Here is a 16,936-nt window from a genome sequence, read left to right as displayed (position 1 = left end):
TCAGTGAAACGGGACTTTCGTGTCTATTAATTTCCGGAGGGCGTCCTTCACATCTTTATTCCTCAGGCTGTAGATCAGTGGGTTCAGCATAGGGTTGACCACTGTGTAAAATACAGAGGCCACTTTGACAGTTTCCCTGGATTTTTTGGAGTTGGGCACGCAGTAGAGGGAAAGGATGGTCCCATGGAAGATGGTGATGGCGGTCAGGTGGGAGGCACAGGTGGAGAAGGCTTTGCGACGCCCAATGGCAGAACGGATATTTAGCACGGTCACAAAAATAAAAATGTACGAGGTGAGGATGATCAACAATGTACTCACCTCATTGAAAGTGGCAAAGCCAAAAAGCAGCAGGTGGGGAATGAGTATGTCTGAGCTCGAGACAGCAATGAGAGCAGTATATTCACAGAAAAAATGGTTGATCATGTTATGTCCAGAAAAGTTTAGCTGGAGCGCATAACAGAGGAGAACCAAGGGACCAAACATACCCCAGAGATATGAGCCAGACACCAGCAGGGCACAGAGCCTCTGTGACATGACCACCATATAAAGCAGAGGGTTACAGATGGCCACAAAGCGGTCATAGGCCATCACTGCCAGCAGGAAGGATTCCGTCACCACAGCGGTACAGGACAGGAAGTACTGCAACATGCAGCTGAAGTAGAAGATGCTTTTATCCGCCATGACCAGGTTCTCAAGCAGCTTGGGAGTCACGATGGAAGAGTAACAAAAATCAACCAAAGAAAGGTGGCTGAGGAAAAAGTACATGGGAGTGTGAAATTCGGGGTAAATCTTGATGATTACTATCATCCCAAGATTTCCTACCACGGTAATAATGTACATGATCAGAAACACGAGGAAGAGAGGAATCTGAAGCTCTGGGTAATCTGTGAAGCCCAACAGGGCAAAGGTTGTCTCCGCACTCAGATTTCTTACCGCCATCACCACAGTGCCCTCGAAAGGAGGTGAGGGCGACGGGATACCGGAAGAGGTGGTTTCTGTCAAAGAGAAACTCTATGGAGTTAGTAATGAATATTCATGGGACCTTATGGTAGACAGAAAAAGAGAAGCAAGAGTTATCAGTCTTAGTTTCTCCCATACAGAACATGCCTCACGCAGATAACTGCTATGGGTAGAAGAGAGTCTCTGAGCTGAGTCTCTGAAATGTCTGTGCGTTTCCACGGCACTTTTTGCACACTGCCCTAGGCATGTGGGGTGGAGGGCCACTCTGCCCTAGTCTGCGGGGTGGGTCTCTTTAAGATAATCACCTGTGACCAACAAACAATAACCAGCCCCTAAAAAGGAAGTAAACCATCTAAGGTGTTATCAATAGAGATGTTAAAAGGATTTAAATTCCCTGGTTAGCTTTCTATTAAAGACCAGCCCTAGAGGTGCTCATTGGCAATCCTGTCTCAACACTGTTGGAACCCCTGTCACTCCTGAGAGCTTTTTCTGTATCTTCACTTAATAAACTTCTATCCCTTTACACACACACACACACACACACACACACACACACAAAGAAATAATAACCAGGGTTGCCTGGGTGACTCAGTGGGTTAAGCTTATGCCTTTGACTCAGGTCATGATCCTCGAGTCCTGGGATCAAGCCCCATATGGGGTTCCCTGCTTAGCGGGGAGTCTGCTTCTCCCTCTGCCCCTCCCCCTGCTCCTTCTCTGTCTCTGTCTCTATCTCTCAAATAAATAAATAAATAAAAAGAAAACATTACCATATTGCAGTGTGTACATCCACACATTAGCTACTAGTGTAACAAGTGCATAACCAATAGTAAATGTTTGCACATAAATGCATAAACTAGTGAAAGAGTCTAAAAAAATATGCAATGCTTGTCCCAGAACATACATTGCTACTATACTTTGCCTGTATACACAAATCAATTAAAATCTTTAAGAAGATATGTTTCTATTCTAAGGTCAAAGCAAAATGTTAGAGAAATCTGGGAAAGCAGTATAGCTCTCCCATTTTAACACCTTTTGTTTAGTAAAGGCTATTTCTCTCACTGAATAGATTAGCTCCTGAGGGGTTCAGAAGGACAATGCATGCTTTTGACTTCTGAGTGGAGTATACACTTTATTAGGGTTTAGACCTGAAGGGTTAGCTTCCCTTATAGCCCAGGCATTGGATAGATAAGTCTACGGGTCCCAAGATTTATGAGGTAGGAGTCCTCTCAGAACTAACTCATTTGTGAATGTTTATATGCCAATATCAGGTGCATCTAAAGAGGGTGTGAATAAATATCCATTTCCAGCTGGTAGGTTAATTCCATTATTTATAAAATGGTTGGAAATTGACTTAGAGCCAAATATTTCCATGAATGGTAACCTTTCTTTAATATTGTTGTGTTCACAATTGAATAGCATTTACGATGACTTAACACGAAAAGCAAAATAAAAGAAGACCCTCGTTACCATATCAGGAAAATAATAATCCCACATTTTCACAGAAAACCTGAATAAACTTACCTACTACAGAGAAACAGGCCACCACCCCCCTGTTTCTCTGTAAGCTGAGTACAACTGGGCCACCAAGGCAGTTATATCTGACTCTGTAGCCCCAGGGACTCAAACTCTGGAGAATCACTAGCAAGTTGTTCCTCATAAGCATCAAAACAGGTAATTAAGGCCAATGTCAGGTGTTGTGTACAATTTTTAATGACTAAAAGGTCTTTGAAATTACATGGAAAAATTGCAGCTTGAAATTGACTACCAGGCTTTGTTGGCACATAATTGAAATGTCCTCTGGATGAATAAAACTAAGGTTAGGTAGCATTTCCCCGATCCTGCCTCATCTACACCAAAATTCAATGGGCTCCTTGATTTTGCAGGGGGCATATACCAATTTTAGGCAAGTTATTCCAACCCATTTAAAAAGTGACCCAAAAGTCTGTCCATTTTGAGTGGGTCCCGGAGCAAGAGAGAACTCTGAACAAGTCCCATCTACCATGCCAGCTGCTATATGACCTAGCACATGCAATTGCCATCGACGTGTATTTGCAAATAACAAATTATGTAGAATTTTGAATAAGCCTCTATAGTGAATTACAAATCAAGCCTTTGGGATTTTAAAACAAAGCACTGACTTCCTTTGCAGAAAACTGTTCACCTTTTGAGAAAGAGCCTCCAGTTTTTTCACGGACCCTAATAGAGACTGAATGATCTGACAACAGGCTACCAAGTTACTATGTAACCTACACTCCCCATCATGAACCGGATGTTGTCTATCTCACCAATCCTTAGCATCAGGGTTGCACAGCAGTTAACAGCACTCCTGTTCCTGAAGACAGAAGTAAATTGCACGAGCAAGTGATCCAAATACCTACGGTCCATACTCTTGTTGTATTGCTTTCTCCTTCAAAGCCTGGCCTTGTAGCCTCCTGAGTTATTCCCTACGGCAGCCTGAATAGGGAAGAAAACGTTGGGCCTTGTTTTCAGATGATTCTGCACAATATGCTGGCCCACCACACACACACACACACACACACACACACACACACACACACACCAATTTGTAGCTCTACAATCCTGCCCTGGGGTGTTCCTGAAAAACATCATTGAAGAAAAATTCATCTAATATTCAGAAACTCAAAAAGTATGCCTTGGACATTGGAATAGTTTTTTTTCACACTGGGTTATGGGCCATCTCTGTTGTCAATCCTTTAGAGGGATGGAGTAATCACCTCCAGGATGTGATAGATGCTCTAAGCCTGAAACCAGGATACATTGCTATTTCTCCAATAACTTGTGGGACCCAGAATTCATGGGTCCAGGGTGGAAATGGAAGTGGCTCTTCTACCTGTGATCCTTAATGATTCACCTGCTAAGTCTCTGCTTCCGGTAAGAAACCATGAGCTGTAGTGGTTTAGAGGAGTAAGGTTTCCACTAAGGAACACAGTGATGGATCCATGAAGCTGGAATTCTGACTTGTTCAACCATAAATAAATAAGTAAGTAAGTAAGTAAATAAATAAATAAATAAATAAATAAATGATAAGCAGTAGGAGGGATGTTAAATAGATTCTGAGGCTCTGGAGTAGAGGCACGGAGGTACCTTACAGCTTCCTCTCCCTGTCTTTACACACTGTCCTGAGATCACCATAAGGAAGCCAGTGTAACCTACTAGCAAATGAGACACTGTGAGAGAAACTGGGGCACTCCACCCAAGTCAGCACCAAGCCACCTAACAAAAGAGTGACTTCATTTAGTTTTAAGCCCCAGAAGAGCTCCCAAATGATTGCAGCCACATGGTGAGCCAAAGTGAGACTGGCAGAAGAATCCTGCTGTTAAGGGCACCTTGATTTTGGCTCAGGTCATGATCCCAGGGTCATGAGATCAAGCGCCACATCAGGCTCCATGCTGGGGCGTGGAGCCTTCTTAAGATTCTCTCTCACCCTCTGCCCCTCCCCCAGGACCCTGCAAATATGCTCTCTCTCTAAAATAAATCTTTTTAAGAAATTAAAATATAAATATAAATATTATATATATAAAGAATACACATATATATACATACATATATACATACATATATATAGAGAGAGAGAATTGCATGTGGTTTAGGAAGCAAGAGAGAACAGCGGAATCCCTCATCTTTTGAGCACTATAGAGATCCCTAAACAATTTCTACCTTTTCTATCCTTTCTCTCATCTCACAGCTTGTTCTCAACATCAGCCAGGGTTTTTCTTTTAAAATTTTAGTGAGACCAAATCATTCTTGTAAACCCCTGTGGTGTTTCCCCATTTCACTCAAAATAAAAGCCGAAGTTCTTCAAATGTACTACAAAGCTCTGCGTGATCATGTCTCCTGCCTTTCTGACTTCCTGTCCAGCTGTTCCTCACCTGGCTCACTCTTGCAGACACTTTGTCTGCAAAGATTCGAATGACTCAAAGGAAGTTTAAAAGGGGAGTATATTAGGAACACAAGGACGATGAAAACTTTATTTCTTTAATTTAAATGTTTCACGTATTTACAAAATTGTACTTGTTGTAAAGTTTCTGCAATTATTAAAATTTCGTAATTAAAATCATTTTATTTTAAACATCTTCAAAATAATTTTAGTAATGATTCACATTGTTGCCTTTGGAAGAAAGGAGAAACAAGGAGTTCATTCTATAGGCTCTCTATGGACTCAATACACAGACACGAGTCTATACCAGCTGAACTTTATTTAAAATAAAATCTGTTGGGTTAAAGTCTTGCTACCCAGAGTCTGGTCCAGTGGCTGGGATCACCAGCATCACTTCGATGTCTATTAGAAATGCAGAATCTTGGGGCGCCTGGGTGGCACAGTCGTTAAGCATCTGCCTTCGGCTCAGGGAGTGATCCCAGCGTTCTGGGTTCAAGCCCCGCATCAGGCTCCTCTGCTAGGAGCCTGCTTCTTCCACTCCCACTCCCCCTGCCTGTGTTCCCTCTCTCGCTGGCTGTCTCTGTCTGTCAAATAAATAAATAAAATCTTTTTTTAAAAATGCAGAATCTTGGACCCCCTACATCCCCACTGCACCAAAATCTGCACTTTATAGCACCCCCAGATGATTTGTATGAATAACAAAGTTTGAAAATCACTGTTTCGATACTTTTGGTTTAATGGAAATTCTGGTGATTTGGCAAGATATTCCACTAAACTAAAAATAAGTGAATGAATATACTCAAATATTTTTTTTCTGCCTTTCTCTCCATGGTTGCTGATCACCTATTTTCCTCTTTTATTCACAAGCAATGTAAGTCCAAAGAGAATTCATCCCTTCTCTATTCACAAGCCAACGTGCCACGATGTAGATAATGAATCAATTAATTCTTGGAAGAGGGAGTGTATATATTTTGTATCCTTTAAAAACACAACTCTGCACACACACACGGAGAAAGAGAATCATACAGTCCTCCCAGGCAGAAATAAAACAGAAAATTGTTTCATTTCACAGAGTGAGCAAACCCTGAGTTGCATTATCTGGAAAGTGTGCAATATAGTATATTAGTAATTGCTCAGAATAATAAGGTAAAGTTATGTGGAATCCCTAATTTACAACTGAGGAAAACTAAAATTTGGATACCTGTTTATTTTATGTTTTATAATTGTTTACTTTCACATGTAAGACCAAGGTTTGTGTTACTTTTACAGCATAAGATGAAGTTAAAAAGTCATATTTATGATAAACACACTTGCTCTCGGAGATGCAATTATTGTTTAATTTCTGAGATAATGTAGAACAACGTTGCACGTCTGCACAGCGCATGTCCTGGGAACCTTGTGTGATTCAAACCATGATTAGCAAGAAAGAAACAGAACATTTTGATTTTTTTTAAGTCAGTCACTGGGTTAAGACCAACAAATGGGTAATCAATTTTGTTTTATTTTTTTAAAAATCTTTATTTATTTACTTGAGAGAAAGAGAGTGAGGAAGAGAAAGAGAGAGAGCAGGAGCCAAGCCAGGGAGTTGCAGAGGGAGAGGGAGAAGCAGACACCACTGATCAGGGAGCCTGGCAGGGACCTGAGCTGAAGGCAGATGCTTGCTTAACCGACTGAGCCTCCCAGGAGCCCCTGAATAATCAAGGTTAGAGAACATTTCAATCAAAAGAGTTGCAACCATGCCATATTTGTCTGGCAAATGAAAGCTATGCCAGCAGGTAAAATGTATAATTAACTAAAGATTAACCTTAAAAAGCAAAACAGGAATTATACAAACTGTGCTTGAAATGTATTACAATATTCATTGTGTTAGTAAATAGCATTTACAGAATCATTTTTGATGCATCGAGTTGTGAGACATGTGAGATAAATAACTGAATTTTTTGTTTTTGGTCCCCTTGGTAATCCTTTTGTAAATTTGGGTAAAATAATTTTGATTTGGTATTCAAAGTCATCATGTTTCACATCACTTCCTATACTGTAATATGACCGTGACAAAAATGAAAACATAGGGGCGCCTGGGTGGCACAGCGGTTAAGCATCTGCCTTCGGCTCAGGGCGTGATCCCGGCGTTATGGGATCGAGCCCCACATCGGGCTCCTCCGCTATGAGCCTGCTTCTTCCTCTCCCACTCCCCCTGCTTGTGTTCCCTCTCTCGCTGGCTGTCTCTATCTCTGTCGAATAAATAAATAAAATCTTTAAAAAAAAAAAATGAAAACATAAGTAGTGAGGGTGACGACCAGGCCGCCCAACTCATTGAATATGGTGATAACGAAACGAGCACTCTGCCGATGTAGGGGTCAGAGCGGGAGACAGAGACAATGACCGAGTGCTCACAGACAAAGTTATTTATGATGTTAGACCCACAGAAGGATAATGTCAGGAGAAAATAGATGAGTGTCAGGGAAGAGACTATACCCCATGCATAGGGCCCTGCTGCTAAGGATGCACACAGCTTTTGGGACATGACAACCGTGTAGAGAAGAGGGTTACAAACAGCCACAAATGGGTCGTACGCCATCCCTGCCAACGTGAATGTTTCTGCCACTGCACATACATACAAGCCAAGAAGGACTGCGTGATGCAGCCCATGAAAGAGATGGTTCTGTCTTCTGCCACCAAGTTCTCCAGCCGTCTGGGTGTAACTGCTGGAATAACAGAAATCCACGAAGGACAAGTGGCTGAGGAAAAAACACATGGGTGTGTGGAGTTGGGGACTGACCCCAATGATCGTGATCATGCCCAGGTTCCCCACCACAGGGACTGTGTCCATGGTCAGGAATACCAGGAGCAAGGAATCTGGAGGTGTGGGTATCCTGAGAAGCCCAACAGGGTGAATGGGGCTCCAGCACTCCGATTTCTTTCTGCTAACAGCATGATCGCGGCTGGAGGAAAAACTGAGATAAAATAAAAATAGTAGCAATGATAATAATGACAGCCCATTTCTATGACATTTACCATGTGGCAGGCATTGTGCTACAACTTTAAAATATATTGATTCAGATCTTCAAATAACACTGTGAATTATAAAATAAGGAGCCTCATATTTTGCTTAAGGTTGGGGAGGCATGTGTAAGTTAAGGAACTTGTTTGAGGTCACACAGCTTATTAGTGATGAGATGGGTTTGGAAGTTGATCCTGAGTGACAGAACACGAATTAAGTTTGGGACAGATAGAAAACTACTGTGCGTTGTTGTAGAAAACATGTATCTTTCACAGGGCCATCATTCCGAAGATCCGTGCTTTTTCAGAGCACTAACATAACAATGAAGATAGATTTAGCACTCAAATTTATAAAGGAAGGATCGGGAGTAAAACATTAGAGGCAATCACACCTCCTGAGTTAGGATGGTCAAACTGAAACTCTATGGAAGGGCAGTGTTTAGAAGCCACCGCAAGAATTTTCAAGTTTTCAACAACAACAACAAGGTGACAGAACATAGCCCCGGCTGCCTATCCTCAAGCTGTCCACTGATTCCATCCAAATGCTACAATAATCGCTTCAGTGGTCCAAAAACAATGTAGCAACCTGGTAAAATAAATAACGTTGCCTTTGTGTCATGCTGGTTCCCTCACTCCTGTGTTTGCTTTCCTACTTAACTATTTTCTCACTTAGTGTCACAGATGCTTTCTGCATACTCTGCAATTATACCTTTTAACGTTCTATTCATTTTTAATCTGATAACTTTATCAGGCATGCATAATATTAAATACTGATGGAATATCTGAATTGGACAGCAACTGAAAATGTGTTTTGCTCAAGCCTCTCAAGCTAGAGAATATGGCAAGAAACACCTATGGTTACATAATCACCCTGAAAATTTCTAGTGGGGACATTGGTTTCAATTAAAGCTACATATGTGATTATTATTATTATTATTATTATTATTATGTGATTATTGTCTTTGTTTATTTGTACCTGTTATTTTGAGAAAGCAAAGCCTCTTGTATTCACAAACCATTTGTAACCACAGAGGTATCTTTCTTTAATCATTTAACAATAATTTTTAAAAAATAATAAATTAACCAGTAACAGGCACATGTTTGAAATGTTTAGATTAAAAATAAGAAAACCTATTAGCATGAATTTCATAAACAAAGACACCATTTAGTTCTTTCTGACCAGATCAAGGTAGAAAGAAACTATTATTTCCTTCATGGCTAACTGCTATTTGTTAATACTCATGAAAATGTTTTTTTCTATGTGCAGAAAACAAATGGGTGGGAAAGTGACAAAGAGCTAATGAAAGAAGCATGTGCTTGAAACCTAGATTTAAATTCAATTTCAGGCTTTATCAGTTACTCTGTGATCTTTGGTGAATGACTCAAATTTTCCGAGCCTCGATTTCGTCAGTAATAATGACGGGAAGATACATACTGCACTGGTGTCCAAGTCTTAAATTGGGAAATAATGTTCATGCACTTAGCACAGAGTCTAAAAATTGTGGAATCCAGGAGATGCAGGTTTATGCACTTTCACCCTTTTAAAAACATTCCTAGTGCTATGACTAACTAATATTATTTTAAACCCTTATATTGTCAGTATAATTAAATTAAAAAAAAAAAACAGATCAAGGGCCAAAGTGGGCAGCAACACACATGTGGGTACAATTTGGGGCACCACGGGGAAGCCCAGTTTTCTTTTCTGAATTTCCTCTTGACTCTGTTCATCTTATTTTGCCAATCACTGTCCTTCAATAAATTCTCTCTTTTTCCCCCTTTGCTTTCTCATTGTTATCTGACTCTTTCTTGTCTTCGCTATCCAACCTCAGGTTGGCACCAAAGAAGACTTAGCAAACTGCAATCATTACTCAGTGGACTATAGTAGCCAAGACACAGCCAGCTGCCCTTGGCGCTGCCAGCTTGCACTGGGCGAACATCAAATTCTTCTTCACTTGATTACTGTGGCTATTAGGACAGTCGTTAGCTCTGGAAACTTGGAGTTCTTTCCATCAGTTAATTTATCAAATCTTAATGTCTCTGCTCAGTTTTACCCAAAGCCTGACCCAAGCCATTCCCCTGCATCCAACCTTCTTAAAGCCAATATTCCTATCTGATAATCAACAACAGATGCTCGTATACTGTGGCTTATTTGATTTTTTCTTTTCTTTGACCTGAAATAACCTCCTGTTCTCTGGTGTACTGATGCCACACTTGTAATATATGAAACATTAAATGAAAACTACTATCCCAAAGAAATTTTCCCTTTTCACTCCCGCAGTATTTTCCACATTCTTGTTATACCTACAGACATTACTCTCAGGGAATCAAAATTTCATGATCTATTGTGTTCACTATGACTTTATACATACAATTCTAATGTCCTTCTATAAGATTTTGAGATGTTGAGGACAATCTCAGATTTTATAATATTCTTCTTATATTTTCAGTATGACCACACTATGCTTGCTAGGCACATGGTGGATATCCTCAAGGTTAAAAAACAGATGATACCCTAGGAAAGGGGGAAGAAATCGAAGCTCAACAATGTGAGCTTGCAGAAAGATGGTCTCCAGAGATAGCCTGGCATTTAGACTAAGAAGACTGTTCCCTGTCTCTAAGGTTGTAAGACTTCAGTGTCCCCCTTATTAATGAAAGATTACACAAAAGAGACCAACTGACCTGAAGATCCTTTTCCTGTTATTAACAGTATCCAAGGAAGTTTCCACTCAGAATTCAAACATTATTAAAAATATTAAGAAGTTGGTAAATATTGCAGGAGTAGACAATAGTTTTTAATTAATGTGACAGGAATATATTTCTTTCTTAGGATCTAGAAAAACTCAGAGAAAGGTGAGAGGGAAGGAGGGAGGGCGGGCAGGAAAGCGGGAGAGAGGGAGAGAGAAAGAGAGATAATCTGACCCCGAGGAACAAAGCGTAGGGTTTATGTATGCCTCCATGACCTCGGGAACTTAGACCCTAGAGAATTTGTACTGAACAATTTCTTTTTTACATCAAAAAACAGCAATTAGATTGAATTTTAGCTTGTGTGGCATTTTACAAGAATGTAATTTCTTCTAAATCACTATTTAGAAGACAATGTTTCATCAAGCCTACCTCATGAATTTCCTCTAAAATGTAATTATAGGAAATATACAATTTGACTTAGAAAATATGGTGACTATAGTAAACAAGAGAAGGATAAATCATCTAATATACAACCATTCAGAGATAACTGCTATTAACATTTGCTGTGTGATTTTTCTATTTTTCTCTGAAAAATGTGTTGTCTTGAGATGCATAAACAACATAATTTGGAGTCTAGCTTTTTCAATTAACATAAAATGATCATTTTTTTGTCCATGGAAACATTGATTTACTTCATTAAAACTAATTTGTGGGTTTTTTTCCAAATATAGATAATCTATTCTTTCAAGGGTATATTAACACAATTGAATATTATAATCTTTTTGTGTCTGTACATTCTTAAAAATGACAAATGTATTTTGGAGGAATGTTTCTCTCTAAAACCAGTGGGTGTCAACCAATCCATTGGTTCTACTTTACCCCAATACCACCCAATGAGATCCATTCAGCATTGTATCTGGGCGCCTCACAACCTGACCAGCTCTTGCCAGATGTTACCAGGAACCCCTAACATAACAGAGGCTGTTTTATCACAAGGAGTAGAATTATTTATTGTAGATGATATGGCCTTGCACAGAATCCCAGGGGTCTGCATTGATTTTCTCCCATGGGGACTGGCAACAGGTCCACACTGCCTCTGCTCCCCACCACTGGCACCCCCGCACCCTAGGAATGTGCATTGTTTCTGATTTCCTTTTAAAATTAGAAAAGGGGGCACCTGGGTGGCTCAGTTGGTTAAGTGTCTGACTCTTGGTTTCAGCTCCGGTCATAGTCTTGGGGTCACGAGATCGAGTCCTGTGTCAGGCTCTGTGCTCAGCGGGGAGTCTGCTTGAGATTCTCTCTGCCTCTCTCCCTGCTCACATGCTCTCTCTCTCTCTCTCTCTCTCTCTCCAAAAAGTAAATAAATAAATCTTAAATAAATAAATAAATAAATAAATAAATAAATAAATAAATTGGAAAGGGAAGAATACATCCATCAAATCAATGGTCGCATGCTAGTACTTTAAGCCATATTCATCTGCACAAGGCCAACTATTGCGTTGAGTTTTCCATGGTCTGTGGTTATTCTCCAAGATCAGTCTGGTTTCCCTCTGCTTGAAGAACTCTTATGACTTCTTTTCCTGGCAGTCACCAGCTTTTTCCTTCACATTCACATTTTTGCTTGTTCGGGGAACAGGCTGAGCAAGTTTGGCCCTTGCAGAGGGAAAATACTGAGAAAACAATCTAGCAGTGCTTTGTGGACACACAAGAAATTCATTTGATCCATTTATTTAAGAATTTAGTGATAAATTGAAAACTAAAGAAAGCCTAAACCCACAACCAATTTTCCCTGCAGGGCATTTGCTGTGTCCTAGGGTGCTGCGGAGGCTGGGTATCTGAACCAGAGAGGCAGACTGAAACGCCCTATAGAAATTCCATGGTGTTTAATGGGAAAAAAATTAAAAATCTCACTAGAGAATTGAGACCTTCCACAAAGGCTTGACCATCTCCCATCTCCCCCCTCACAATGTTTGTCTGGCTATTAAGCTGCACTGGGCGGCAGAAGAAAGAGCTAAATCCGACACCGGAGGGGTGGAGCCTGGGCATTGCGCGCTTTCCGATCGGAGGGAGGTACTTACCGGTTAGGTCTCAGGCAAAAGCCAACCACACTCGAGCAACAGGGATGAATCACGGATGGTTGATTTTAACGGTTTCTTTACTAAGCTCTGGAAGGCCTCTCGTCCCCCTTTTATATCAGCAGGCCTTCTAGGACTTTTATGAGAAATCATTCTTCTAACTGTCCTCTGTTTAAAGCCAAGAATACCTGTTTTCTTGCCTTGACCAGATAATGTACTCATATATGTGGTGTCTGTCTTTTCTCACAATTAATAGCAATTTAAAAACCATTCTTTTATAAACGAACTACACCCTTACCTCGACTCTCAAAAGGACAATTCCATGAGGGCTGTTAAACCTCATCTGTAGGGTTTTCAAAGTCTTGATATAAAAATTCGCCAGAGGCCCAATGAGAAGGTCATCGAAGGCACAATGTAGGACAAGATTTACATACGTTAACAACTATATCTATATAGTATCATACTTTATTTACGTATATAAATATAAATTTCTCAATCTTAAAGTGACAAAATCTTTCCATATCTTTCCTGCCTTCTGTTTATCTTACAGTGGCCTATGGAAAAGGCTATTTATGAAAGCAAAGTTACTCCTATAAAAATTACTTTTTATTTATTTAGTTACTTATTTATTTAAAGATTGTATTTATTTATTTGGCAGAGAAAGGGAGAGAGCACAGCAGGGGGAGCGGCAGGCAGAGGGAGAAGCCAGCTCCCCGCTGAGCAGGGAGCCCAATAGGGGACTCGATCCCAGAACCCTGGGATCATGACCTGAGCTGAAGGCAGACGCTTCACCGACTGAGCCACCCAGGCGCCCAGAAAAACAACTTTTTAAAGGAGCAAAGTCAAAAAAGTTCATAAAAGGGAAACATATCCTGTACACACTTCTTTTCTTACTCTTCCATTGCATATGCCAGAAAGAACGATTTTCTCTTCAATTAAAATAAGTGGGATTTCACTTCTCATGGATGAATACCTAAAAAGAGAATCGCCGAGGTGTGTGGGAAGTGTTCACACAACTTCAGGAGACACGGCTAAACTGTTTTCAAAGTCATTTTACCTTTTACCCCCATCTGAGATGTGTGAGCATTCTGTTTGCTGCACATTTTCACCAATACGTGGCATTTCAGTCTTACTTATTTTGGCCATTCATACTGGTGTGCAGTGGTAGCTCGCTGTGGTTTTAGTAAGAATTTCACTGATGATTAATGATGTTTATTATATTTTTGTATGTTTATAGTTGATTTGTATGTCTGGCTTTGTCAGTGTCTGCATAAAGGTCTCTCTTTAACTAGGTTGTTTATCTGTTTTGAGTGTAAAGAGCTTTTTATATGTTTTACAAACAAATCCATTATCAAACATGCACACACACACACACACATATATATATGTGAAATAGTTACTCATAGCCTGTATCTTACATTTTTTATTTTCTTAACAAGGTCCTTTACCACTAAAATCTTTTACTATGGATTTTTATGTTGATGAAGTTCTTTTTATCAGTTTTTTGAGGATCCATCCTTTTGGTGATTTATCTAAAAAAAAATTTTGCACCCCAAATTTCAAATGATATTTTCTGTGTTTTATTCTAAAATTTCCTAGTTTTAATTTTTATGCTTAGAAGTGGGATCCATTTCATTGAATTCAAGTTAATGGTTGTGTGTGGTGTGAGGTTAGAGTTAAGCCTCCTTTATCAAAATGGATATCCAGTCTTTCCGCACTGCTTGTTGAAAATCATCCTTTTTCCATTGAATTATAATGACATGTTTGCTAAAATTTAAATGACCAGGTACGCTTGGGTACATTAAAATTTTCTCAAATAAAAGTCAACTTCTGCCATTCAATATAACAAATAGCAAAAGGTCCACTTCTGTATAAGGTGCAGTGAACTGAAACACCTGCTAAAACCACCTCTGGAACAGGAGCAGCCTGATTTCAATTTTAGGGGAACCGTTCTAGGCATGCACATATTGGGTGAATGGGCAATTGGTTTTATTTTGGAAACATACATATAAAATTACACTAAGTGATAAAATACTTTAAAATAACTTACAAATATTACATAATACGATCAAATAATTTTATTTTTTTTAACTTTGGTTTGCATGTCTGGAGCTATTTCACTAAAATTAATGTACATAAAAATCAATAATCATAAAATGTACTGCCATTGATATATGAACTGATAGCCTGTTGAAAAGTAATTTGAGTCATCAACTGCACTACAAGAGTTGAACAATCTCTAGCATAGTAAATAAGTCTTTTTTTTTCAGAAATAAAATAATGACTCTAACAATATTATATTGAGTGACAAAGCAATTTTGCAACAACTGATCTTCTGAATGTGTCTTTCACATCCTTGTTCCTGAGGCTGTAGATCAAGGGGTTCAGCATGGGAATCATCACTGTGTAAAACACAGATGCCACTTTAACTATGAGCCAAGATGTTTTAGGATTGGGAATACAATAAAGGAAAAGGATGGTCCCATGGAAGATGGTGATGGCGGTCAGGTGGGAGGCACAGGTGGAGAAGGTTTTCCGGCGCCCACTTGCGGAAGGCATCCTCATAACAGTGATAAAAATGAGTATATAGGACATCAGAATAATCAAGAGGCTGCTCACCTCATTGAATATGGCAATAATAAAACACAGCATCTGGCTGATATAGGGGTCCGAACAGGAGACAGAAACAATTACAGAGTGGTCACAGATAAAATTATTTATGATGCTAGACTCACAATAGGATAATGCAAGAAGAAAATACGTGAGTGTCAGGGAACACACTATACCCCACGAGTAAGACCCAGCCACCAGCAGAGAGCAAAGCTTCTGAGACATAGTGGTGGTATAGAGCAAGGGGTTGCAAACTGCCACAAAACGGTCGTAGGCCATCGCTGCTAACATAAACGTTTCTGTTACTCCAAATATGCAAGCAAAGCAAAATTGCATAATGCAACCAGAGAAGGAGATGGTTCTGTCTTCCACGATCAAGTTCTCCAACAATTTAGGTGTAACTACGGTGGAAAAACAGAAATCTACGAAGGACAAGTGACTAAGGAAAAGGTACATGATGGTGTGGAGTTTGGGATTGATCTTAATGATTATTATCATGCCCAAATTTCCCACAGTAGTGACCATATAGATAGACAAGAAAACCAGGAAGAGTGGAACCTGGAGTGCTGGATATTCTGAAAAACCCAAGAGAATAAAAGTGGGTATGATACTTCGATTTCCTTCAGATAACATCATGATTCCTGTTGAATAAAGAACCAAGAGTTAGTTCTGAAAAGTAGAACTGAATGGAAAAGAGAAACTGAGAAGAAAGAGGCTTCATAGGCTGTTGCCAAGTTGACATAGATCAGTGACTCTCAAAGTATAGTCCCCAAACCAGTAGCAGCATGAGTGCCTGAGCAGTTGTTAGGGATACAAAATCTCCAGCCCCGTCACCAGCTTTCTGAGTCAGAATCTCTAGGATGGGGCTCACAATTCTTGATTTAACCAGGTCTCCAGGTGATTTCGATGCCTGCTAAATTATGGGAAGCACTCGTGTATATATATATGTGTGTGTGTGTGTATATTAAATATATATATATACATATATATAAATCATTTTATTGTTTAAAATTCAGCTCTTGTTAGTATTACTATTGAACTGAAATATAAATTTAGAGGACAAAAGTAATTGTACAAACAGGAGCAAGAGAGGCAGAAAAGAAGCACAGAGTCCTTTGTTGTGGTTCTAAGAATTATACTAAGGATCAACATCACTTGGCATCGCAAATGGTGCCACGTATATCTTAGAAGTAATTCTTTTAATATATTCAACATTTTCTAGACATTATACAGAATTAAATACCATGGAATTTATGAGTTGAAGTAAACCTTAAAATGTATCTATTCTGTGCCATCCACCTAGTGCTGGAGAATCCATTATAGACTCATTCATGAAATAATCATCTGGCTTCCATCAAAACTTCCACTGAGGCTGTACTGCCTCCAGGGGTAGTCTTATAGGTCTTTTACTGAGATCTTCCCAACATATATTATTTTATTGATTAAATTTAATTAATTAATATTTCATTAGCCATTTATTAATGTGTCTTAGGTCATTCGTTCCATTATATATTATAAAATTATAAATATGTAATTAAGTTGTATGTACATAACTGTTTGAGAAACAGAACAGAAGCATCAACTATTTACCAACAATAGCTCCATTCAAAATATGTTCTATGATACAATGAAAATTACACATTTTCTTGACCAGTAGAAGTAAGCCCTCTCCTATGATGATGCAAACTTGGGGAAGATTAGGAAGTAA

The 16,936-nt window shown here is 39.4% G+C and overlaps 2 protein-coding genes and 1 pseudogene across 2 annotated transcripts; all 3 read right to left on the bottom strand.

Annotated features, from left to right (window-relative positions):
- LOC113246483 (olfactory receptor 5D14) lies at positions 1–3,345 on the bottom strand. The gene is made up of 2 exons (XM_057317214.1): positions 3,246–3,345; positions 1–995 (listed from the first exon to the last, which is right to left on the bottom strand). Exons 1-2 carry the CDS (start codon positions 3,343–3,345, stop codon positions 1–3), a joined length of 1,095 nt encoding a protein of 364 aa, XP_057173197.1.
- A 3,768-nt stretch (positions 3,346–7,113) lies between these two features.
- On the bottom strand, positions 7,114–7,792 carry LOC113246545 (olfactory receptor 5D13-like; annotated as a pseudogene).
- Positions 7,793–14,913: 7,121 nt separating this feature from the next.
- LOC113246454 (olfactory receptor 5D13-like) lies at positions 14,914–15,864 on the bottom strand. The gene has a single exon (XM_026487063.3). It carries the CDS (start codon positions 15,862–15,864, stop codon positions 14,914–14,916), a length of 951 nt encoding a protein of 316 aa, XP_026342848.3.
- Between the last annotated feature and the right edge of the window lie 1,072 nt (positions 15,865–16,936).

The sequence above is a fragment of the Ursus arctos genome, unplaced genomic scaffold, assembly GCF_023065955.2.
Source record: "Ursus arctos isolate Adak ecotype North America unplaced genomic scaffold, UrsArc2.0 scaffold_23, whole genome shotgun sequence".
Lineage (NCBI taxonomy): Eukaryota > Metazoa > Chordata > Mammalia > Carnivora > Ursidae > Ursus > Ursus arctos.
Note: the sequence above shows the minus strand (reverse complement) of the source record. Positions and strands in the feature narration are given on the sequence as shown.